This window comes from Lutra lutra, chromosome 7, assembly GCF_902655055.1.
Source record: "Lutra lutra chromosome 7, mLutLut1.2, whole genome shotgun sequence".
NCBI classification, from domain to species: domain Eukaryota; kingdom Metazoa; phylum Chordata; class Mammalia; order Carnivora; family Mustelidae; genus Lutra; species Lutra lutra.
In genome coordinates, this window is record NC_062284.1 from 44,992,665 (window position 1) to 45,019,380 (window position 26,716).

General features: G+C 38.4%; 1 protein-coding gene across 17 annotated transcripts in view; it reads right to left on the minus strand.

Annotated features, from left to right (window-relative positions):
* Positions 1-26,716, minus strand: part of CSNK1G1 (casein kinase 1 gamma 1) — a 193,981-nt gene that overhangs the window by 57,700 nt on the left and 109,565 nt on the right. For all 17 annotated transcript variants that reach the window (XR_007128513.1, XR_007128515.1, XR_007128514.1 and 14 more), the window contains one exon: positions 21,581-21,650. Coding sequence is in view for 13 of the 17 variants with exons in the window: in XM_047735794.1 (XP_047591750.1) it covers positions 21,581-21,650 (70 nt within the window). In the remaining 4 variants the exon portion in view is untranslated. The remainder of the gene's footprint in view (positions 1-21,580; positions 21,651-26,716) is intronic.

Below are 26,716 nucleotides of genomic sequence, written 5' to 3' on the forward strand. Positions count from 1 at the left end.
TGTGACCTGATGGAACATTCAAGATGGCCTTATAATTCTGGTCACTGAGGAAGCATGAAGACTTTCAAGGAAGCAAAGTGAACTCATTTATTTTACTTATTTTCAGCAAATCTGAGGAATAAGTACTACAGTGTTCTGTGTCCAGTTTCAAATTCAATTAAGTTCAAAGAGTCTGGTGGTCAGTCTGTCCATTCATCAAACATCATAAGTAAGAACAGAGTGCTATGGGTACAGTGAACAAGGGGTGGAAAAGGCTTCACAGAGCAGGGGCCAAAGGCCAATTCGTTTAGGGTTGATTAGGCTGGAGTGGAAAGAATGAATCCTGCCAGTTGAGGGAGCAACAATCATAGATGTAGCTAAAAGCAGAGATGTCAAGCTCTCTGAAATGAGAAAAACTAGAGTATTTGCTCTCTCTCCTGGAGTTTATTCTAATTCTGAACCACCAGTTGGTTTAACAAATGTCTCTAAAAATTATGGCAGAGGTTATTAATAAAGTTGAAAAGGCAGAGATATTGGAGTAAATGAAAAAAATCATAGGAATAAAAATCTTAAAAAAAAAAAAAAAAAGGCATCTGGGTGGCTCAGTCAGTTTGTCTGTCTTCAGCTCAGGTCATGATTCCAGAGTCCCAGGATCCAGTCCTGTATGCTCAGTAGGGAGTCTGCTTCTCCCTCTAAGCCCTGCCCCCAAATGCTTTCTCTGTCACGCTCTTTCTCAAATAAATAAAGTCTTTAAAAAATTTTTTTTAAAAAAGATCACAGGAATAAAGAAGAAAAATAAGGATTTTATCTGAGTATTATATACCCATACCGCCTTAGTATATTTTTAAAAATAGTTTCACCGGAAGTATTTGAAGAACACACCATTACATTATAGTAGCATGAACAGAAATATAATGCAAGCCAAGAAAGAGAACCACAAATTTATTTTTAAATTTTCTAGAAGCCATACTTTAAAATTAAAGGAAATAGGTGGAATTAAGTTTAATAAAATACTTTATTTAATACACATCCAAAACATCAACACTCTAGCACATAATGAATTTAAAAATTACGAAAATATTTTACATCCTTTGGGAGGGGGAGGAGGGCTAAATCTTGGAAATTCGGTTTATTTTACACTTCCAATGTATTTGGATTAGCTATAGTGCTAATTCAGATGCTTCACAGGCACATATGTCTAGTGGCTCAGCTCTGTAAGGAGTTTTGAAAGATATAAATGAGGCTTATGTACAGAAATGGTGCAGAAAAGAGGTTCTATACTCAGCAATCTGCATGACCCTGACCAAGGAGCCTTCACTTCTCCAGCCCACAATTCGCTCCTTCCTCTCAACTCTCTAGAACTGCTGTTTCTGCTCACTGGGTTGTCTCCCTTTTAGGAGATAGTTTTTTTTGTTGTTGTTTTTCTTAAAAGGTTTCATTTATTTATTTGACAGAGATCGCAAGTAGGCAGAGAGGCAGGCAAAGAGAGAGGAGGAAGCAGGCTCCCTGCTGAGCAGAGAGCCCGATGTGGGTCTCAATCCCAGAACCCTGGGATCATGACCTGAGCCAAAGGCAGAAGCTTCAACCCACTGAGCCACCCAGGCGCCCCAACCTTTTAGCAGATAGTTAAGGGCAGGGCCTATTCTTGTTCACCACTGTATCCCCAGGGCTTAACTTCCAACTGTACTTGACCCAAGTGGGATGCTCAATGAATACCTCTTTAATAAACATATGAACAGACATGGAGCTGCCTCAAGGCCTTAGCTTATTTTGCACTTGGAAGGCTTTCCTTACTCTGGAAGGCTTCCCTTATTCTTCTATTAGAACATGTCCAAGAAAATCATAGCTCTTTTTTTTTTTTTTTTTTTTTTTAAAGTTCAGCCCCTGGCTATCACCCTCTCTATAAAGCTTTCCCTATCTTCCATAATTAGTAGCCATTTCTCCCTTCAGAATTTCCATCTTATTTTATATGTACCTTAAAAAAAAAAACAAAAAACTAACATTCCACTCTTTTTGTTTGCATTATAGTTATTCACACACCTTAGGGAGCTCCCTGAGAGTATATAGCACAATACCTTATAAAAAAAGTACCAGAAGCTCAGCAAACATTACATTTTCTTTTCCTCTAGTCTCCTGAAGGGCAGAGACCATGTGCTTCATAACCCTGTGGCCCTCAATTATTCAGCACAGGGCTATGGACACAGCTGATGCTTAGCTTTTATCTCCTTGCATCATGACTAAAGTAATTATTAGCACAAGACCACTACAGGCTGGTTAGGAATGATGAAATTAAAGCAATATGAAGTATAAAGAAAGAGGAAAATGTGGGGCGCCTGAGTGTGGCAGTCATTTGGGTGTCTGACTCTTGGTTTTCCCTGGGGTTGTGATCTTGGGGTGTGGGATCAAGCCCAGCTTCCAGCTCTGAGCTCGGTGGAGAATCTGCTTGGGACTCTCCCTGCCCCTTCCTCCCCATGCCCACCCCCCTTTCTGTCTCTGTTGCTGTCTCTCTAAAATAAATTTTAAAATCTTAAAAAAAAAATAAAGAGGAAAATGTAGGGAAAAATAAAATTGTGTCAGATTGTTGAAAGCACAAGAGTACAGAGGTGTATATAGAGCTGACAAATTCTTCTTTTAAGTGGGAGGAATATAAAATACTTGCTTACAATTTGTTCAAAGAAGATGACAATATTAATTGGTCACAAATGTTAAAAACTGTTTTTTTGTTTTTTTTTTTTTAAAGATTATTTATTTATTTATTTGACAGAGAGAGAGATCACAAGCAGGCAGAGAGGCAGGCAGAGAGAGAGGAGGAAGCAGGCTCCCTGCTGAGCAGAAAGCCCGATGTGGGGCTCGATCCCAGGACTCTGAGATCATGACCTGAGCCGAAGGCAGCGGCTTAACCCACTGAGCCACCCAGGCGCCCCAAAACTGGGGTTTTTGATGGCTTTCATCTTAAGCATGCTTACAGGTAAGTATTATTCTACAAATACTAAAGGGCTTCATTAGTAATTGGATTACTATTTTGAAAGGAGGTGCAAGGATGTATCTATCTTTATGTGGTCTGCTATTGGAACTTAAAAAAAAATATTCTCTCTCACCAATGACACTGACAGACATTGGGAAGGAATTTGTTTGGTTTTAATACAAAACAGTGGATACATGCTTCCACCTTGAAAGGAGTATATCACTTCAGTGACTCATCTCTTTGATTCCATAGTACTCTACAGCTTTGAGGATGCTGCGAAATGTTATCTTCCTTCTTAATAGTTAACCTTGGTAAACTGAGTTAGGAGGGGAGAACATCTGAGGGCTGTGGCCAGTCTCAAGATGGTCACTGAGCTTACTCTAGCCCTTAGTTTGGGCTGAAACTTCTCCTGCCTTTGCCCTCCTTAAAAAAGCATTCTCTATGGGCAATCACTAAGTCATTCTAAATGACCAAAGAATGGCCACGAGGACACCAAAGGAAGAGTAACATGCAGGTACATATAGTTAGAGAGGTGTGAATAAAGACAGACACATGAAGTATGAGCTATAATGAAAGGAGAAAATGGCATCTAAAACTTTAGGTTCTGGGTCAGTTTATAAGCCACTCCCACTGACAGGCTTTGGTGATCGACTTTCCCCCAACCTTTACCTGTATAAGCGCAACACCAGTTTTCTGCAACTAATCACAATTCTCCAGTCCATTCCACTTACATATAAGTTAATTCGGTCTATTTTTGGAACACTGCCTTCTAGTTTGCATCAAGTTTCTTAAAAGAAGACAAAAGCCAAGTAACAAATTCAGTTCAGACTGAGCAAGTAGCTCTAGCAGTTTTGCACTTTGCAAAAACAATGCACCAAAAGGTGTTAGTACTCTGTGTTACTGTGAGGTGGTACGCAGGCCAATTTCTATAATAAACTCACAACACTCTGTTTGCAATTAAAGAAATTATTTGCCCAAGTCTTCACCAGTAACATGTTTAAAATAGAAGTTCCCTGCCCCAGGAGGGAGAGGGACAAATTTTATGTATGTAATTAAAGGTAATTACTCAATATGCTTCATGTGACTTAGAGTTATTTTAGAGTTTTAAGAAGTAGGGCCACATGGGGTTTGACTCTAACAGATAAGCAAGTCTCTTACAGCATTACATACGAACTTTTCTGTTTAATTTTCACTATACCACAGAGTACACTGTTAGCCATAATATGAGAAATGTCCATTATCATATGGTTTCACTTATTTGTGAAACATAAGGAATAGCATGGAGGACATTAGGAGAAGGAAGGGAAAAATGAAGGGGGAGACTATGGACTCCAGGGAAACAATCTAAGGGTTTTTGGGGTGGGGGGGCAGGGGAGATAGGCCAGTGATGGGTATTAAGTATTGCATGGAACACTGGATGTTATACACAAAGAATCATGGAGCACTACATCAAAAACTAATGATGTACTGTATGGTGACTAACATAACATAAAAAAAAAAAAAGAAAGAAATGTCCTAATGCTCTAAACTATGAAAAACACACACAAAGGACACAAAACAATACAATTTATCCTAGTCAAGAAGTGTATCCTACCTAGTCAGAAATATCAGTTCCCCTTGTTCCCTTTTTTGGTTAACCAGTGAGGCTAGTTAATAAAAGTTTAGTTCATGATCCTTGGAAGAATGAAATTCATAGAACTATCAGCAGTAAATCTCTATTAAAGACTAGCAATTATTAGTACTAAGTATGTGAATTACACCCTTCCAAGCCCAGTACATGAAAACAACCCTTTCTATATTTTCCTTCATAAAATTAAGCATGAGCAACAGATTGGACTTACGCTATACCATCAAGGAAGGCATTTAAATGTCCTTTTTAAATGTTTTCTAGACAACGAAGGTAGATTTGGAAGCATACATCCATGTACACACACTTTAAAAGGAAAAGATGATGACCACACCACATGTTTCCTTGTCTAAAGTTCATTTCATACGCTGTGACACAGAGATGCTTTTCATACACCAATCTCAGGTTCTTGCTGCTGAGTCACCAACTCAAGGACACTTTTATATTTAGGTTCTGCTCCCTCAGAGGAACAACAGTGACACCAGGGTTATTCCTTCTGCAAAGTATATTCAGAGGCTCAGATATTTTCACACACACACCCTCATCTCTTTACCCAATGGACAGGACTTTTCCGTTTGTTTTTAATATGAGGCTCTGCTACTGTCCTAATGTTAACTTATTTCAAACAAACAAAACACTCATGCTGAAAGAAGCCACTGATGTTGAAAGGAGCAGGTCCCTAAGCTGGGCAGATGTAGCTTTAAATTTCAATGCATTATTCCAGACCACTGCAAAGTATAAGAAAGTCTGCCTCTGTTAACAAAGGCCTAAAGCAGGTTTCCCTCTGAGGGTTACTCTTTTCCAATAAGAGTATGATAAGTATAATAAACACAGACACAATTGTGAAATAGGCAGTTCTCTTTCTGGGAATACGAACTGCCCTATGCCAGGACAACACACGGTTGCTGTCTTCAGACTCCCTTCTTAGAAAATCTCAAGATGTTGAAATGTCTTAGGGCAAAACATTTTGCTTCTTTAGCAAGTGTTAAATGAAGAGAAAGAAAAGCACGGTCTCCCTTCTCTTATCACACTATCAACCGTTCTGAAGCCACACTCTTAAGAGAACCTTTTCTCTGCGGAATGGTGGTCTGCATGATTCTGTACCCCCGAATAAGGTATGTAGGCCAGGACTGGAAAGTTGTTATAGGCTAAGTCAGCCGCTCCTTACCCAGGAACTTGCAATCAGGACACAGGGCTGCAGTTAATCTCTGCTGGCACTTAAATCAATAGGGACTCAGTGAAAGGCCTTCTACCAAATGTGAGGAGGGACAGAGAAAGCTGGTAACATGGAGAAAATGAAGAGGGCTAGCATACACTGAGGCAAGAGACTTTATGGCCCTGAGAAGGAGAGTCAAAGTGTCAGAGTCCATAAGAGTTGGACAGAAAGCTAGAGACAAAGAGTAATTGTCCAGGTTTCTAGAGGCTTTCAAGTACTTTGTGCCAATCCCTAGTGAGACCTGTATTATATTTCCTTCCTTGGTTCCAAGACACATCTCTATCATCTTCCAGTAAATTTCATTCTGGGTCTAAGCTAACCAGAATAGACTGTTAATGATAACCAAACTAGTGTTGACCAACACACACACAACTGCTCATTTTCCTCCTCTTTAACCATCATTTCCTAAACACTCACTATGTGCAAAACACTACACTAGACACATTAGGGAGTGAAAAAATAAAAAGACACAGACTCTGCCCTTAGGGAACTTAGAGGTAGAAAACAGAGAAGCGAACAGCTAGCATAGTTGCTAGGTCAAGGCTTTCATAAAAATAAAATGAAGAAAGAGTGGAATGTGGAATGGCATAAGAACCAAATTTATTTACTCAAATTTAATGATATATATTTGCCAAAGTTTAAAAGGTTTTTTTGTTTTTGTTTCTTAAGATTTTATTTATTTGAGAGAGAGACATAGACTGTGAGAGAGAGCACGAGTGGGTAGGAGAGGGAGAATCAGAATCCCCGCCGAGCAGGGAGCCTGACTCGAGGCTCAAACCCAGGACCCCAAGACCACAAAAAGAGCTGAAGGCTGACACTCAACAGACTGAGCCACCCAGTGGAATGTGGAATGGCGTAAGAACCAAATTTATTTACTCAAATTTAATGATACATATTTGGCCAAAGTTTAAATTAAAAACTACCATTAAATATCTTGCAGATGAAGCACTGTATATACTATATAGTATATACCCATACTCTGCAATACATACTTACTGATTATGATCATATATACACAAATCCAGTTGGACTAGACACTCTACAGGCAATTCAGGGATTTTTTCAAGGCTAACTTGGTGTGTGATTCTCACCTGTGTGCTAACTTTAGCTCCTAACCTCACATATGACTCCTGTTTTTAACAGTTGGTTTCCTTAGAAAAACTGTCACCCTTGAAATCCTAGCATTTTATTAGTCTATTTAAGATTTTATTTATTTTTTCTTTTCTTTTTATTTTTAAAGATTTTATTTATTTATTTGACAGAGATCACAAGTTGGCAGAGAGGCAGGCGGCCGGGGCGGGGGGGCGCGGGGATTAGGCTCCCCGATGAGCAGGGAGCCTGATGCAGGGCTCGATCCCAGGACCCTGAGATCGTGACCTGAGCCTAAGGCAGATGCTTAACCCACTGAGCCACCCAGGTGCCCCAAGATTTTATTTATTTATTTGACAGAGAGAACTCAAGTAGGGGCTCCATCCCATGACCCTGGCATCATGACCTGAGCCAAAGGGAGGCACTTAACTGACTCAGCCACACAGGTGGTCCTGAAATCCTAGTATTTAAAATAAAATACCTAGTTAGATGTAAGCTGTGGCAGCTGATGGTCATCTAGTTACTTGACTGATTATTAGACTATCCTAGCAGCCAAGTGAACTGAAATATAGTGTTCTAAGAGGTAATTTAGGATTTTGAACAAAGTCTATAGCCTCAAATTAGGTACTAAGTCCCCAAAGTGACAGTGTCTCCATACAGGAAATAAGCAAATTAGCACACAGATGAGCCCTTGCCAACTTCTTCTTTTTTTTTTTAAGATTTTATTTATTTATTTGACAGACAGAGATCACAGGTAGGCAGAGAGGCAGGCAGAGAGAGGAAGGGAAGCAGGCTCCCTGCTGAGCAGAGAGCCTGATGCGGGGCTCGATCCCAGGACCCTGGGATCATGACCTGAGCCGAAGGCAGAGGCTTTAACCCACTGAGCCACCCAGGCGCCCCATGCCAACTTATTCTTTAACATGTTTTATTATTCCCTAGAACTGTTTTCAATATTTTCAGTATTACAATTTTTTAAAATTTTTTATTTATTTATTTTTAAAAATAATCTCTATACCCAGCATGGAGCTCAATCTCACAGCCCTGAGATCAAGAGTTTCATGTTCTACTGACTGAGCCTGCCAGGTCCCTAGAATTATTTTTCAGTCATACTATTCAACTTGACATTTAATTCATTTCATCCTTTTAGTATCTTATCTCTTAAATCTATATTAAATAATAAACCTAGTAAGTGAAATAAGTCAGAGAAAGACAAATACCACATGACTGCACTCATATGTGTAATTTAAGGAATAAAACAAAAGAACAAAGAGAAAATAGAGACAAACCAAGAAACAGACTCTTAACTCTAGAGAACAAACAGAAAGTTACCAGAGGGAAGGTGGGTGGGGGGATGGGTGAAATAGTTGATGGGGAGAAAGATGATGAGCACTGAGTAACGCATAGAATTGCTGAGTCACCATACTGTACAACTGAAACTAATGTAACACTGTTAACTATGCTATAATTAAAATGTAAAAAAAAGGCTAAAAGAAACTCAGTACTATTTGAAATTTATTCCTTCCCATTTGATAAATACTTATCCTTACATCAGAGAAATCTTTTTTTTTAAGATTTTATTCATTTATTTGTCAGAGAGAGAGAGAGAGAGCGAGCACAGGCGGACAGAATGGCAGGCAGAGGCAGAGGGAGAAGCAGGCTCCCCGCCAAGCAAGGAGCCCGATGTGGGACTCGATCCCAGGACGCTGGGATCATGACCTGAGCTGAAGGCAGCTGCTTAACCAATGAGCCACCCAGGCATCCCAACATCAGAGAAATCTTAATGAAAAAATACATAAATAAAAAAGACTAAGGAAATATATATAGTAATAGTAGCTGTGAATAGAGAGACTCAGCATGGCAGTGACCAAAACTTTTATCTTTTCTTTATATATTTTTTATTAAAAAAATTTTTTTTTAAGATTTTATTTAATTATTTATTTATTTGAGAGAGCACACAGACACATGCAGAAAGAACGGATGGGGAGACAGAAGGAGGAGGGGAAAGAATCTCAAGCAGACTCTGTGTTGAGTGCAGAGCCTGACTCAGGACTTGATCTCACAACCCTGAGATCATGACCTGAGCCAAGACCAAGACTCGGATGCTTAATCAACTGAGCAACCCAGGCCCACCTCTTTTAAATATTTTTCTAAATATTTAAAATGATAGGAGTTTTCTCCAGAACTTACAAAATAATTTTTTAAGTGAAAAACTTTTATTTTCCTTTGGGCAAGCTGTACATAGATAATTGCAAATTCATCCTCTAAAGTTACTTTCTTTTTTAGGTGGCAGAGTTAAGAGATCTAGGCTGTCTTTTCTGAACTGTACCTGTTGAAAGTGGAGCCAAGCAAAAAGTTGACAAGATATGACCACTGGTTCATGTGATTATGTCCAAATAATTCTCCAGCTGCTGATGGGCCAATTACGTCTGCAGACTTGCAATGTTATAGCCACTATACTGATGAGAACTACACATAATTCCTACCTTCCATGGGCTTCAATTCCAAAACTCTTACCATGGAGTTCTTAGATACTCTGTTTGTAGGCAGTAATGAATATAAATGTCTCTAACTACATACCAAATATTTGCAGAAATAATTTGGGGGACTTCATTCTAATATCTTCAATTACTCATCCATATCTCTATTCTGCTTCCTTAACAGAGTTAACAATTATTGGCACAAGCAAATAAAGAAGAGGCTGAGTTTGGAGAGGACAGTACACACGAAGGTAAGAAGCTCCAACTTAAGTGGGTGATTGTACTGCCAGCCAAAAACTGTTCAGAGAGCTTATATACTGAGATTTCATCAATTTAACAGACATTTGCTGAGCCTCTCCTTTAGATCAAGTGACATGCAAGTGAGAGTATAATGAACCAAAAAGTGTTTCTTGCTCTTAAAAAGCTCACAACCCGGTAGCATATTGCACTGTGAAAAATCCACAGAGTGGGAGAGAGATGCCTCTAAGTCCCCTCATTACAGTGCCTCAAGGTGGCCTAGAATTATTTGAGGTTATTTCTATGTTCTGCAAACTGAATGGAATGATAAAAAGGAGTAAGAAGTTTTGGTCACTGCTGTGCCAGAACACGGATCAGCAAACTATGTCCGTAAGTTACATATAACCTGGCCTGGATACTTTTGTATAATTAGAGAATGAAGTAAGGACTCTTCATTTGAAAATATATTTGAATCAATTTAAAGACTGATATTTTGCGATACACAAAAACTACATAAAATTCTAATTTCAGGGGCACCTGGGTGGTTCAGTCAGTTAAGCATCTGCCTTTGGCTCAGGTCATGATCTCAGGGTCCTGGGATCAAGCTCCGCAACAGCCTCCCTGCTAGGAGGAGAGTCTATTTTTCTCTCCCCTTCCTCCTGCTTGTGCTTTCTCTCTCAAAATTTTCTAATTTCAGTGTCCATGAATAGAGCTTTATTGGAATACGGTACATTTGTTTGCTTATCATTTATGGCTGCTTCTGTGCTGTGGGAAAAGAGATGAATAGTTAACAGGAGAGACTGACGGCCCACGAAGCCTCAAGTATTTATCATCTGTTCCTTTTTACTACCTGGCTTCATAAGAAATCTCGTTTTCCAAACTGGGGGCAGGATGGAGCCCAATTATAGGAAGCCTTCCTTTTCTACGGGCATTCATAGTCACTAACAGTCCGACAGATCCTTAATAAACCTGCCTTGTGATGTTTCCCTAGTTCAGCACTAGTAATACCACTTCCTTTGCAAATTCATAAATTCACCCAGTTATGATAAGGACCAAACATTAACTGAACCAGTTGGCCTGGTTCTTGCATAATAGCTTCAGTTTGGTTTTACAGAACAAAAACAGTTATGGTAATGTGATCTTTTTTGGGGGGGGGGTTCTTTTCACAGGTATTTCGAGACCGCTGTGGCCAAGTGTCCCCTACAAACTGGCATGAAAGGCTGCAGAGTTGTGCAAGTAGAAGTGTTTGTTCTCACGAAGGAGGCTTAAGTGAGGGTAACTGTATTTCAATATGACCATAGTCAGCTCCTCTGAGAGAAACAAACACTACCCTCAAGATCACAGATATGATGGGTTCACTGTAGCTGGAATTCTCCTCTACTGAATCAGAAGAGCGGAGAAATATGAAGTTGCAACTGCTGGAGAATCCAGCAAAAAGTTCTCCAAAGATGAAACTGTTATCTCTCTCTTCATTCTGAGATTTTTAAGGCTATGAGAAATGTTAATAGGATATTTCCATTTCTACAGGCAAGTCAGACCTTCAGCTTCGAAGTAAAACAATAACCACCGTGTACTTATATAGCACCCTTCCCTTAAGAATACAAGGCCTTTATAGACATCACCTCATTCAACCCCAGAAGGTCTTCAAACTGTGAGAAACAGGGTTTCCTGTTGTATGCATAAGGAAACTGAGGCACAGGAGGGGTACATGGTTAGCATGGAGTGAAATAAACGGTGGGAAGGGGCACAGTCAGTTGGGTGTCTGACTCAGGTCGTGAGCTCATGGGTCGTGGGATGGAGACCACTGACAGGCCCTGCACTCAGTGAGGAGTCTGCTCGAGTTTCTCTCTCCCTATCCCTCTGCCCCTCTCTGTCCTTCCCCCGCCCCTCCAACCGTGCAAGTGCTCTCTCACTCTCTCAAGTAAATAAGTATTTTTCTAAAAAAACACACACAAAAAAAACAAAAACAAAAAAGACAGAGGGAACAACTAGGCTAAACTTTACTCCTCGTTGCAATTCTTAGCTGTTTCCACTTACTCGCATTGCCTACTCAAAGTGTAATTTCAGAGCTGTCCATTTATACTCATTAAGATCAGTTTTCCCTGTATTTAGTGGTATGTGTCTCCCTCCTCCACAATATTCCTGGAAGAGAGACTTCTGAAAAACATACATGACAAGAAAGGTCCAGATTCCACTTCTTTTTATCAAGTTCACTATTTTGTCCTTTCTTCTCTTATGAAAACTTTCTACCCAATGGGAAAACCGAAAAGTTTCTTTTAAATTCCTTAAGTGCTGTATTGAGGTATGTTACTTGTTCACAGCTACTCTTGTTACATGATTCACTTCTATTTTAAGTAAAATTCCCATCTTTGCAGTATCTCCTCAGCTGTTCTTACTTTAAATTTTCCTGTGTTTGCTCAGCGGGTTTATAATATACTCCCCTAAGGAAGTTCACAACATTATAGGAAGGTTTTGTTAATCTCACACTTGCCGATGATTTTCTTCAGATCTATGCTTTATTCCTCTGTTGAAGGAGAACTACATTCCTATTAATTTTATAGTTGCCTAGATTCAAAGCTCTTTTGCTGGTACCAACTAGCACCTCCTATCTTGTCTGATGACATATGAAGGCATTCCCTCCTAGAAATTTCAAAACTGCAAAGTCTGATCAGCTCTGTGAACACTGTCTTTATTCACAGCATAAAGGTTTCAGTGAGTGAAGTGGATTGCACAGGACTAGCTCTGGGCTTCTCAGCTGTATACAAGGCATATGCATTCAACATAAATGATTACTTTGGAAAGAAATATCTCAAAACCTAGCTGCCCAACAAATATCTCAAAATCTAGTTGCCGACGGCCATAAAGGTTTTGGAGGTAACAAATCAGCCTTCTAAGGCATAAAGTTTGAGGGTACCATGTGAAACAGGAAAAACTACTTTTTCACTGGGGAGATGTTCTGGGCCTTTCTATTTTTTTTTTTTAAGATTTTATTTATTTATTTGACAGACAGAGATCACAAGCAGGCAGAGAGGCGGGGGAAGCAGGCTCCCCACTGAGCAGAGAGCCCAATGAGGGGCTTGATCCCAGGACCCCTGAGACATGACCTGAGCCGAAGGCAGAGGCTTTAACCCACTGAGCCACCCAGGCACCCCTGGGCCTTTGCTTCAATTAAACACTTCTAGGACTATCATCTACCAATCTATTAAAATTAGGTAAGGGATAATGGGTGGAAGGCCCCAGGGATCTGCTGGGGAAATGTGTATGTATACACACAAGAAAATTATCTATATTAAAAACATTCCTAGGGGCGCCTGGGTGGCTCAACAGGTTAAATGGCTGCCTTCGGCTCAGGTCATGATCCCAGGGTCCTGGAATCGAGCCCTGAGTCAGGCTCCCTGCTCAGCAGAGAGCCTGCTTCTTCCTCTCCCTCTGCCTGCTGCTCTGCCTCCTTGTGCTCTCTCTCTCTGTCAAATAAACAGATGAAATCTTTAAAAAAAAAATTTAAAATTAAAAAACATCCCTAGCTCAGGTTTGCCTATTGTGTGACCCTAGGTAAGTAAGTTAATAAACTCCCCTGTGCTCAAAAATAAGAAAAATGAAAGAACCATATGAAGTATACTTAAGTTTACTTACTTTCTCTGCCCAATAAGACATTGCTGGGTTTTATTACATTGTGAAATTTCAGTATCTTGTTGTTGTTGTTTTTTTTTAAGATTTTATTTATTTATTTATTTATTTGACAGAGATCACAAGTAGGCAGAGGCAGGCAGAGAGAGGGGAAGGGAAGCAGGCTCCCCGCTGAGCAGAGAGCCCCATGCGGGGCTCAATCCCAGGACCCTGGGATCATGACCTGAGCCGAAAGCAGAGGCTTTAACCCACTGAGCCACCCAGGTGCCCCTCTTGTTGTCTTTTTAAATATGAGGATTAGCATCTCCTTTACAAGAGATCCAAAACAGAATGGTCATTAGCAGATTAGAATAGCTGCTGAATAGCCGAGCCATGGCAGGTGAGGCTTAGATCAACTATGACATGACATTTATTCCCAGAGTCCTTGAGAATTTTACCCAGGCAAGTTGCTGGTTAGAAGTGGAATTAAGTGTTTAACCAGAGCAAGAGGAATTCCTCCACCACCTTTAGGATCTCTCAATACAATTAAGAAGGCTCCAGAAGCAAAAAATCATTGTAGTGTCGGTCTACATTACAGTGGAGGCCTTTCCAAATGCCAAGTGAACCGGCAAGAATTTACCATAACCTACTCTAGTACTTTTACTAAAAAGGCCAAAGTTATTATTCAAAACCACTGTTCCCAAGAAACTGTTAACTCTGAGAACAGTTAGGAGAAGGCAACTTTATGCTTCCTCCTGGCTAAGTCAGAGGCCTCCACCGTATTTTATCTACTTACATTCTCATTTCTTTATCTAAGTTCCATTTTCTTGACCTTTGCCTATTCCTTCCTCCCCCATCCTCTTTCATTTATTCCTGCCCTTGCTTATGCATATTTCCTCTCCCTCCCTTCCTCTCCTGTCACTTCAGCTGCCATGCTTGGTTCTGGTTTACTCATCTTTTATTTATTTACCAAACATATACTAGGCCTTTACCATGTGGCCAGTCCATACGTAGCTATGAACCTTCAGGCTCATACTGTCCCCTCTCTCACGTTTAGGCCTTCTAATTAGGCCTCTGGTTTTGGCCACCTCTGCCTCAAACCTGTCATCCACCAAGTCCTATTCCTTTGTGTTAGGATACCAGCAAAAGTGGGAGGTGTACTGGATAAAGGATTAGTGGGCTAGGGAATTTTAAAATTGATGATATATATACTCTCCTAAGTAAAACGACCCTGAGAACGCAGGGAACAATCCCTCAAACAGGAAAATGAGTTTGGGACTTACCCATAGTGACTGTAACACAATTAACATAACACTGATGAAGAACAAAAAAATAAAAAGAAAGTAAGAAAGATGGTTACTTTCGCCTGCTGACTGCAAAGCTTACAGGTTTTAATTACCATGATTAAATCCTGCTCTTCTCTCTTTGATGCTGGCCCACTGTACCAAACAAATGCTAAAGCAACTAGGAGGGCAAGCAAGTTCCAGGGAATCCAGAGTAGATCTTTAAACCCTCACTCCTACTCTTATATATTCCAAACAATCCATAGAAACTACATATGAAAAGAAAAGCACAACTGTGCTCAATGCCAAACCCCTTTGTGCTTTGAAAAATCAGAACGCAGTGATTTAAGAAGGAATGAAACAAAAATTAGACAAAACTGAAGAAAGCATTTTCCAACAGCGAGGAAAAGAGTACTTTTTCATAGTCCTTACATATAGTTGCAGCTTCACATTTAAAAAATACTGTTTTCTTTCTAATAACTTTGGAAATTCTCCAGTAACCTCAGATGCCATGAGTTCAACAACAATGCGCAAAGAAAAATCTACCCCACCCACAGTGATCCAATTACGTGAAAACACTAGACTAAATTCCCATTTTGATTCACTTGGTCATTGGGAATCCACTTTGCCAGGGTTAATTTATAATGTAATTAACTTAAATAAATAATTTTATGTCTTCTGAAGCTGACTAAGATACCAAGTATAAAATACCTGCACCAGGATGTTTCTCGTAGAGTAACATGTGGTTTTTAAAACATTTTGTATTCAATCTTATAGTTCAAATAGTTCTTTAAAAAGTCATGTATTCTAACTTTCTACCCCATGCACAAATCTCCCTCACAACATCCAGAATGCAGACCCCTTCAACGGCCGCCTGAATACTGTCCTTCCCCTAAAAGACAGGAAATCTGACTGTGTAAGACAGCTTATTCCAGTTCATAATTTGTTTTTCTTCCTACAAGAAGGTGTTTGGAAAGAAAGGAAACAAGATATTGTGGCACTTTATTATCACTTGTTGAACTTATGCCTGAAACTATGAACACATGGCTCAAGATAAATGGGGACATAAACAGGTTGCTTGGCAATATAAGAGGAAGGAGGGAGACCATAAATCCACTGCTGTCGTCTTTTAAGAAACTAGTTGTTATAATAGTAATAATAATAATAGTAATAATAATGATACATGATTAGGGCAAAAAAAAATACAAAAATACTAAAGGATTAATGTAAAAACTTAAAAGTGGCACCACTTCCCATTTCTAAGCATACTCTTCAAAGGTAATCATTATTTTTGTATATCTAATCAGATATTTTCTACGCTCCTGTTGGACAAACCTGTATTATATACGTATTTCTTACACTATATAAATATGACAATATACTGTTTTGCAAACCTTTTCACTTAAAAAACATATTGGGGCATCTTTCCATATCAATACATAGGATTCTACCCTCTTTTTATTATTTATTTATTTGAGATTTTATTTATTTATTTGACAGAGAGCACAAGCACACAGAGCGGCAGGCAGAGGGAGAGAGAGAAGCAGGCTCCCCACCGAGGAAGGAGTCTGATGCGGAACTCGATCCCAGAACCCTGGGATCATGACCTGAGCCGAAGGCAGACACTTAACTGACTGACCCACCCAGGCATCCCTATTTATTTATTTATTTATTTATTTATTTATTTTTAAGATTTTTATTTATTTGACAGAAAGATCACAAGTAGGCAGAGAGGCAGGCTGAGAGAGAGAGGAGGAGGAGGAGGCAGGCTCCCTGCCGAGCAGAGAGCCCAATGTGAGGCTCGATCCCAGGACCCTGGGATCATGACCTGAGCCGAAGGCAGAGGCTTTAACCACTGAGCCACCCAGGCGCCCACCTATTTATTTATTTTTAAAAGATTTTATTTATTTACTTGAGAGAGAGAGAGAGAGAGAGAGAGTACAAGCTGGGAGAGAGGCAGAGGGAGATGGAGAAGCAGACTCACCGCTAAGCAGGGATCCTGATGTGGGGCTCCATCCCAGGACCCTGGCATCATGACCCGAGCCAAAGGCAGATAGATGCTCAAATGACTGAGCCACCCAGTTGCCCCTCTACATTATTTTTAATAGCTAATTCCCCAGTATAAATATATCATCATTTATTTATCCAGATCTATACTGATGACATTTAGATTATTTTCATTCTGTTCTAATTGTTATACAAAGCCAGAATATATCCTTCTTATAATTTTTTTTCAGTAAATTTTGTTTTAAGTCATTTGGAATCAACCTAACTTACTAGCTCTTTAAATCCTTGAAAATCATGATCATATGGGGGTAAATGGAAGAACAAATAAGAGTTTTGAGTTACAATACTGGGATATCAGAAATCAATAGGGGAAATGATTTCCTCAAATAAAAACAATCTAAATATCTGACAGACCATTAAAATTGGTGCCTACATTATAGCTTATGAGGCTGATGGGCTATTATACAATGATCAGAAACATGAAGACTGCAGCATCATGACAAATGCTATAATGCTAAGTGAGAGAAGACGTAGTTACATGAAACTAAGATTAACTATGAAATATGCCTGCATATGAAAAGAAGAGATACTCAAATGAAATGTAGCTCAGTTAGGGTGATAAAAGCATGGTTCTTTCACCACTTCCTTTCAAAATATCCTTTAATATTTTATAATTTAGTTTCTGTGGTGAATGAAAAAAGAAAAATTGAGAGCTATAACAAAGATCAGAATCATCATTCTCAGTTTCAGGGCCCTCAATGCCCTCTTTACTTTCTTCCCTGATTATTTTGGAGATATCAACTGTCATAGTAATAATCAGGCCTTGAAATTTCTTTTTTTTTTTTTTTTAAGATTTTATTTATTTATTTGACAGAGAGAGATCACAAGCAGGCAGAGAGACAGGAGGAAGCAGGCTCCCTGCTGAGCAGAGAGCCCGATGCGGGACTCGATCCCAGGACTCCGAGATCATGACCTGAGCCGAAGGCAGTGGCTTAACCCACTGAGCCACCCAGGCGCCCCAGGCCTAGAAATTTCTTGATGGCAAAGCTACAATCAGCAAACAAAGCATGAAGTATCACTGTCCACAAGAGACAGAATGGAATGGAATGGAAGGTGTCAGAGATTAGACAAGGAAAAGAATGGACAATCAGGAAGAGTTCCAACTTAAACCATGTTCACAATCATCCAGTGCTACCATTCCATCTTCCCATAGATAGGGAACTGATATGAATTTCCACATCATACGGTCAGGGCAATATGGGGGTCAAAAACTTAAGGTAATAATTAAGATCTGCATACTTAAGGAAGAAATGGTCATACTCTCAAGCCAACACAAAAGTTCCTATTTCAGGAATTTAAAGTTACACACCCTGGTCAGAATTCTTTAAATTCATAAGCACTCATTCCTCTCAAAAAACTTCATCCTTTTTTTAAAAAGATTTATTTATTTGAGAGACAGAGTGAATGAGCGCTGATAGGGTGGGGTGAGAAGCAGAGGGAGAAGGAGAGAGAAACCCAAGCAGTCTCCGTGCTGAGCACAGAGCCAAACACGGGGCTTGATCCCAGGACCTCAAGGATCACGATCTGAGCTGAAACCAAGAGTGGGACACTTAACAGACTGCGCCACCCAGGTACCCTGCATCCATTTTATAAGCACTTATTAATTCCTTGAATAAATATAAGTCACACAGGGCTTTTTCAAGTATTCTTTGTCATGATACCCAAATATTTTACAAATCACTGGCCTGTGATGAATAATGACAGACAAAAGCTAGTGAGTAAAAATGATTACATTATTTTGATCACTGTCTGCAACATGAAACATTGTTTATTTACAATGCCACATCACCTTGGTTCTGAAGAGAGTGGCATATAAGCTCTGGCTGTTTAAATATTAACTACTGATGAGTCACATTTGCAGCTGGAACTCACTCTAGAAAAATAGGAAGAGAAACGTTCACTTGTAAGGACTGGATGTTCATGCTCACATTTATAATAAGACATGGTGAAAACTTGTCTACTTTCTTGTCAAATGATTTACTTTCAAAATAAATTTCCTTTTTCGGCCATCCCCAGGAAATATTTTTATTAATAACTTGGCAAAAATCTAAAAAGGCATGCTTATCAAATCTTCCTAACTTTTTTTCTTTCACCAAAATACTTCCTAGCTGCCTATCATGTGAATGAACTATGTTGGGCCTTGAGATAAACTTGAGACACAAGGAAGCAGAAGATACAAGCCTTGCTCTCCAGAACTTACGGTCTCATTGCAGGGCCGGAGGGTGGAATATGTAATCACAGTTAAAGAACGTTCAATACAGGATCACTAGGAACAGAATCAGGATTGAAAAAAATCCCAGTATGGCCTTTAAGATGTTTAGGTGCTCAAAATCAATTACATAACCACAAAATGCAGAAAGTCTGGGATGATGGCAACTTACACGAAAAAGATGTAAAGGTTTCAGCAGAGTAAAACACCGTAAAAGCATAAAAGTCAACCAGTGAAATGGTTGTCAAGATAGCTAATCTAAATTAAGAGCAATATTGTGTCCAGACCAAGGAAGATAATAATGCCATTATCTCCATACTCAAGAGTTAGTGGTGCTGTTTTATGAGGCTCATTCATAACAAAACTAGGAGAGGGAGGGAGGGAGAGAGGGAAGGAAAGAAAGTGAGTGAGAGTATATATTCATGCTAGACAGAGGTGATAGTGAAGCATCTATAAAACATGTATATAGAAAGACTGAAGGAACTAAAGACATTTGGCTTGAAAGAGGACTTGGGATGAGTGGTGAAGGGGGCAGCATATACCAGCTATGATGCCTCTGAGCTGGTACAAGAGAGCTGAACTGTGCTGCATGGAAATAAAGGCAAATTTTCGCCTCATATAAAGCACTTCTAATGGCCTGGGCTTTCCAATACTGAACTATCTAGAAGAGGGGTAAACTCTACAGTTAGTAGTAATCAAGCAGAGATGGATGATCATTTGTTAAAAATACCCTAGGAGAATTTCTTACACTTGGTAGAAACTGTAACAGATTCTGAAGCTCCTCCTATCTTAGAAAAGCTTCTGGCTACCTTGTTAGCTGCAGGCAAGAATATTAAAAAGATGATATCCACCACAGCTACTTTTAAGAGCAGTTAATCTCAAAAAGCAGAAAAGGAGTCAGGTATCAGGACTGAACTTTATATAAGACCTAGAAGGCTTTGTGACTTTGAGATGATTGCCAGAAGTATTGGGAGGGAGACCAATGATGGCCAATAACTGGCCTGACAACTCAAACAGCGCTCTTGCTATCCCCACTAGTCTCAGAGGTTGCTTCCTGCCTTAAGTGAAAGGCAATTTTTTTTAAAGATTTTATTTATTTTTTTATTTGTTTGTCAGAGAGAGAGAGAGAGAGAGAGAGATCTAGAGAGAGCACACATAAGCAGGCAGAGGTGGAGAGAGAAGCAGGCTCCCTGCTGAGCAAAGAGCCGGATGTGGGACTCTGGGATCATGACCTGAGCCGTAGACAGTGGCTTAACCGACTGAGCCACTCAGACGTCCCGAAAGGCAATTTTTTTGAAGTCCCCTTTCCTCCAATTCTCTCCCTATTTAATCATTTCCAGTGCATGAACAATGTCAAAACTTAAGGATCTGCAATATTCTCCTGTATTCAGGAAGAGCACAGATGCTATTCCTACATAACAGGTTCATGAAATTTTTCACTACATATTGAAAAGGGAAGATTGGCCTGTCGGATGGGTCTACTGGGAAGGGCTTACAGAGGAAATCCTGCAGACTGGCCTGGTCCCCTTCCACAGGCCCCCTCAAACTTCTAAGGTGGGCTGGATCTAGCATGTTTTTACTTGAGCCTTAGATTTGTGAAACATGTATAAACATATTTAATTAAAAATGAGCTATGATAATTGTCACCCTAAAATTTATAAAAACAGGAACAACGTAACAGTCAACTTTAAAAGTTTAGTTCTGGCAAGACAAGAATCAAGTTACACAAATGCTCTGTGAACTCAGGTTCAATCTTAAATCCTATCTTAAATCCTATGCCTGGAACATTCCATATTTAAGGATATAATCAATAAACAAACATACGCTGAGAGGCTATTATGATCAAGAACCCATTCAGGTTCAATGAAAGACAGATGCCTATCTTGGCCCTACTAGGTCATGACTATCGCTGATTACTGCCACAGCCAGATATAAGACCAGTTGAATAACACTGTATGGTTCTTAAATAATTCTACATAATCTAGGAAGTGAAATTCAAATTCCTACAGCAGTATTTCCAATAGTTGTACTTGAAATAAAAACATGTTTCAATCACATAAAACTGTCAGACTGAAGAAAGCATACAGTAAAGGAATGTTGACAATGTCAAACAATGAAACTAGTGCTGAACAATTTTGTCTTTTGCAAGAGGTATTCTATAGATATAACCTCTATAGGGTTGGTAACATTTGCACAGTCAATATATTTTTCTGGAAGCCAGTAAGATATTTCAGAAATTAGAGCTTTTAGGTAAAAAAACAGGTATATTTTAAAAAATTATAAATCTAATTAAAAAATCTTCAAAGGTCACAGATTAATACAATAGCGTAAGATAGGTCTTCCAAATTAAGAGAACAATGGATAAAATGACAGTGTTATGTTATTTCGAACATGTATTTTAGTATTTAGTAGTTATCTTTAAAACAGATATATAGTCTCAGTATGACAAAATACTGCTTGCAAGTTACCAAACCCTCTTCCTTTCTTTTAGTATCAAGAAATGAAAAGAGAAGGAAACTACCAAAAATCAATACCTCATGTGTAATCAATCAAAATCAATACACAATGTGTATTTCAGGTGGGTGAAAGCATTCAAAGGCTGATTTGTGGGCATGCTCATGGCACAGATCCCCAATCACCTGTCCCTTCAAGGAGCCAGAGAATATGTAGCTTTAGTTAACTATGTTTATTTATCTACTCAGCAAACAGGGGAGATATACGGTCTGGTAAAAAAAGGTCAACTGGACAAGGAAATCTGCAAACTTCTGGGCTTTCAGCTAAGCTATATGCTAACTAAGGACATGGAGAAAACAGACTTGACTTACCTGCACTGCCGAGCTGTTTATAAAACCTGTACTCTAAATGAAGCTGTGGAGCACGTGATTTTATTGGTTCCTGAAACCCAAGAAGAGAAATTGTGATCAGATGTAGACAAATAAGATTTTTCCATTCCTAGGTTTTCAAAGTAAACCAGGGCTAAAACCACTTAATATTTTAGAGATGATATCCATATATGATAGCATTTTCTTACCACAATTTCTCTTTGAAAGCACAGCTAGGGGAAGATGAAGCTGAAGTATATACAATCCCTTCACGGATATTTAAGTACAAATACTGTGTGAGACATAATTCAAGGATAGCTCCCTCACCATGAAATATTCTCCTGAAATGTATTCTAATAGGAAACCAGATGCCAAACCTTTTAATTAAAGACCAGCATGTATTCCCTGCCTGTTTTATTATGAATTTTGGGTGATAAACAGTATTATTTTTTAGAAAAATGATACATGCTCAGAAAAAAATTTCAAATATACAAAAATTAGGAAGAGACTAAAAGTAATCTGGGATCCTATCATTTTAAAGAAAAGCACTATTAACATTTTGGTGAATGTCCTTCTAAATATTTACACATATATTTAGATATAATAGAGACTTGAAAATATATTTAAAATGAATGAGATACTATATTTTTCTTCTGTGTCTTTAAATGCAACAACATAATGATGACATCTTCCTATGGCAGTAAATAGCTTCATATATATATATACGTTTTTTTAAATAGGCTCCATGCCCCAGGTAGGGACTGAACTCATGACCTTGAGATCAAGAGTCATATGCCCTACCAACTGAGTAAAGCTTTATATAAATTTTAATGGCTGTAGTATTTCCCTGTATGTGTGTATTGTGTGTGTACACATATATGAAAACTTTTGGATGTTTTGACTGTTTTCAGTTTTCATTATTATGAATAATCCTGGAGGAGCATTATATGCACATGTATTTTTACACTCAAGAAAATTAAAGATTGTAAATGTAATTAAAATATGTATCTTAACAAAAGTAAAATAAAATATGTACCCTTAATCAATATGATGTTCAAATTTGCAAAAATAGTGTTTTTAAGACCCTGGGGATAAAACAGCCAAACTACCATTTTGCTCTACATTGAATTTTAAGAACTAGCTGGTTAACAGTTCTGAACTGACAGTACACTGGGCAACTAGTTAACAAGAAAATCAAACATTACCCTGGAAAGTAGATCTACATACCCATTAGGATAGCTATTATCAAAACCATAGAAAATAAGTGTTCATGAGGATGTAGAGAAATTGGACCCCCTGTGCATTGCTGGTGGGGATGTGAAATGGTACAGCTATTATGGAAAACAATATGGAAGTTCCTCCAAAAATTAAACAAAGAATTACCATATGATCCAGCAATTCTACTTTTGCATACATACCTGAAAAAACTGAAAGCAGGGACTCAAACTGATATTTAAATGCCCATGTTCATAGCAACATTATTTACAATAATCAAAAGGTGGAAGTGACCCAAGTACCTAGCAACACCCGAAGAAACAAAACGTGATTACATTTTGTTACACACAAGCACACGTATGTGCTACGTGCACACACACAATATTATTCAACCATGAAAATGAAAGACATCTGGATACATACTACAACATGGATGAACCCTGAAGACATTATGCTAAGCAAACTAAGCCAGACACAAAAGGTCAAATACTACATGATTCACTAATATGAGGTACCTAGAGTAGTCAAATTTATAGAGGCAGAAAGTTAAGTGGTGGTTGCCAGGGGCTATGAGGGAGGAGATGGACAGTCAGTATTTAATACAGAATTTCAGCTGAGGAAGATGAAAAAGTTCTAGGGAAGGATGGTGGCAATGGATGCACACCACTGTGAATGTACTTAATGCCACAGAGCAACACACTTAAAAATGGGTTAAAATGGAAAATTCTAGATACAATTCTAACAGATACATGATTTTTAAATTTTCTCTCCCATTCCATGGGTTACCTTCTCACTGTATTCAGAGTCCTTTAATACAAAAAAGTTAATTTTTACAAAGTCCAATCAATCTCCTTCCTTGCTTGTGCTTTTTATGTCATCTAAAAAATCACCGCCAAATCCAATGTCATGAAGCTTTTGCCCTAAATTTTCTTCTAAGAGATTTATAGTTTTGGCTCTTATATTTAGATCTTTGATCCATTTTGAGTTACTTTTTTATGTCTGATGTAAGGTAAGGGTTCAGCTTCAATGCATGTGGATATCGGGTTTTCCTAACAACATTTGTGCAAAAAACTGTCCTTTCTCTAGTGAATGGTTACTTGTCCTTTTTTTAAGACCGGCTCAAAAGAAGGAGATCCCATAGTTTCCCTTGATAATTCATCCTGATGTTAAATACATTTCATGATTTCAAAGGTCTTTATATGTAGTTTAAATGTCCACAACTGAAACTTCTTTTCTGTCCCCGACAAAAATGAAATAGCTCCTCAATAACCAGTGAATACTATAACAACTATCTTCAAATAACAAAACTATTCAATCATTTCTTAGACTTTCTTTATTCAGGCAAAGTAATTTCAATTCCTTTAACCTTTCCTCACTGGTCCTATTTTTCAGTTCTTTGATCATCTTTGAAGGCTCTTCCTGAACCCACTTGTTTTCTACATTTTTCTTAAGATATAGAATCCATAAATCATAGAATTCAGAAATTTCCTTGAAGTTATCTACTCTATCCCTTTGCTTCTGGGAAGGCTGAAATAGTTCATATCCCTAATGAGCTCCATGAAAGAACTCATATCCTTCTTTGATTATAAAATCAGCAATCATCAGAGTTGAACTTCAAGTTTCTCAAGATTCTTGTAGTCAAAAGAAAAAGTACATAAGACTAATTACACTGTAAAGTCACTTCTTTATTCATTTATCTCTTCAAACAGAGAAGGATCACTGTTGAGAGTCTCCATTTGGCTTTAGATCTTCTACTGTAGCACCAGTAAAGCAGCCAGTGATGGAATGTGTCCTTCAGAAAAATCCCTAATAATTCACAAGGATCCAAACAGAAACAGGACAACAAATTAATATGGAACCAGAGATTGATCTTTCTGGAGGTTTTTTACTGGAGAAAGTCTTTGGGATTCTGACAAACCACAAGGAGCAATGAATGAAAAAGCCTTCTTCAAACACAAAACTCTAAAACTTCACCGTGGACACCTTGATCGGAAATACTCAATCTGATGAGGGGTAACTAAGCTAACAGATTAAAAAAACACAAAAGTTCTTTAGAGTTACAAGGCTGAAAGTGGACATAGATGTCACATATATTCAGACATGAGGAGCTCTTTATCACAGATGAAAGGACTTATACCCTTTGGCCAACCCCTTAAGCATACAGCTGAAGCCTGCTCAGACAATTAGAGCTTCAAGGTGCTCTTCTGGAAGCACTATAAAGAAAGTACATTATAAACACTCAGTCTACGTCTTATGGAAGGTGGCAAGATTAGGAGCATGGAGAGAAATTTTTTTCTTTTTTAACAATTGTTAGAAAACTTCTGTTAAAAAGAACCTGAGAAATCTCGGTGATGGGGTAAAGGAAGGGTTCATTATACTATTTTATGTTGTATATGATTTTTTAAAAAGGTTCCTAGAAATCTAAGAAACAAAAGCCCACAGTGAAGATCCAAACAAAGTAGAAAGAAAACAGTACCAGCAGGGCTTCCTTATATTTCTGTGCCAGATGCTGATTACATTTCCACAGAGGGCTGGCTATTTGCCAGAATCACGGTTATTCTGGAACATACATGTCTGCCTGAAATCCTAAACCAACAGCAGACGGCTACCTTGTAGGACTATAATGCTTAAGGCAAATTTTGCTGTTACAATGAAAAGAGCTCAATTACTGCCCTCATATCTCCCATGGAGAACACAGCCCAACAGCAAGAGAGGAGGCCCATAGGCAAGATTGTTATCCTATAAAAAGCCTTTATTTAAGATTTATTTGAAAGAGAATGAGCTCCTGAGACACATCATACTAGATGATATGAAGTCTATTTTTAGCTTTCACTCTTGACCATACAAAGTAGAATAAAGTTCAATAAACTACAAGTGAAATGCAGCAATCCATCATGTGAACAATATGTAATAAGTTTATCTAATGAGGTTAACTAGTATGAACTTGGAAGAAGAAATCTAGATAGAAGAGACTGTCCCTCACAAAAAGCCTCTAGAGGAGTCTTGATAAATAAAGGGAAAATAAGAAAGATATATAGCATTGAGACAGTATTTTAAAGTGTTTCAGGAGCTGCTTTCTCCGGTTACTAGTCCAACTTACTGAAGCAGTAAAACAGAAAAATTAAAAACAAAAACAAAAACAAAAACAAAAACAAAAACAGATGAACTAGGGAACACTTCTACAAAACCAAATTCCTATAAATAAAAAATACGGTTACTCCTTTGATATTCAATCTGAGAAAATATTTGGCCTGCACTGTTACATGTATTACCTGTCTTCCTGCTCCCCTTTCTCCAACAAGAGTTCCAAGTCAACAAACATAAGAAAACACTTGGTTCCCTAGCAGCTACCTGCTCTGAGCCCTGCTTCCTGTCCATGTCTTTGTAGAGAAACCGATCTGGTAACTGTCTGATAATTGTCTTCAAAAGACAACTCTGACTTTTCGATAAACTGACAAGCTCAATCAACACACAGAGCAGGTGTGGATGTGGTTAAGTGCAATTTGTTAGAAAAGAACAGCATTATCACAATTATCACACCATACTTCCTTCAATCATTAACTCCTCTGTCTTCAACTAATAAAGCCCCAAACTGCCTGTAAATCCTGGGAAACTTCGTAGGAAGACAAACATTTACACAGTAACATAGAAACTAGTCATCTGACATCTCATATGACTAGAAATGATTTTGTATTGACCTTAAATATAAGATAAAGAATTTTCTTCTAAAATTACCCTTCCTCAAAAATAACATATTTTTTAAAACAGGATGTTATCCTTAATGACCACTTTAATTATTTATAAGATTAGTATTGACAAAACCAAGTCAACTTTTTGTTTCAAATGTGAATACAAGATTTTCACATTTGACAGTTTTTAAGGCCATGATCTGATGATCAGATTTGGTTCTCTAATACTAAGTAT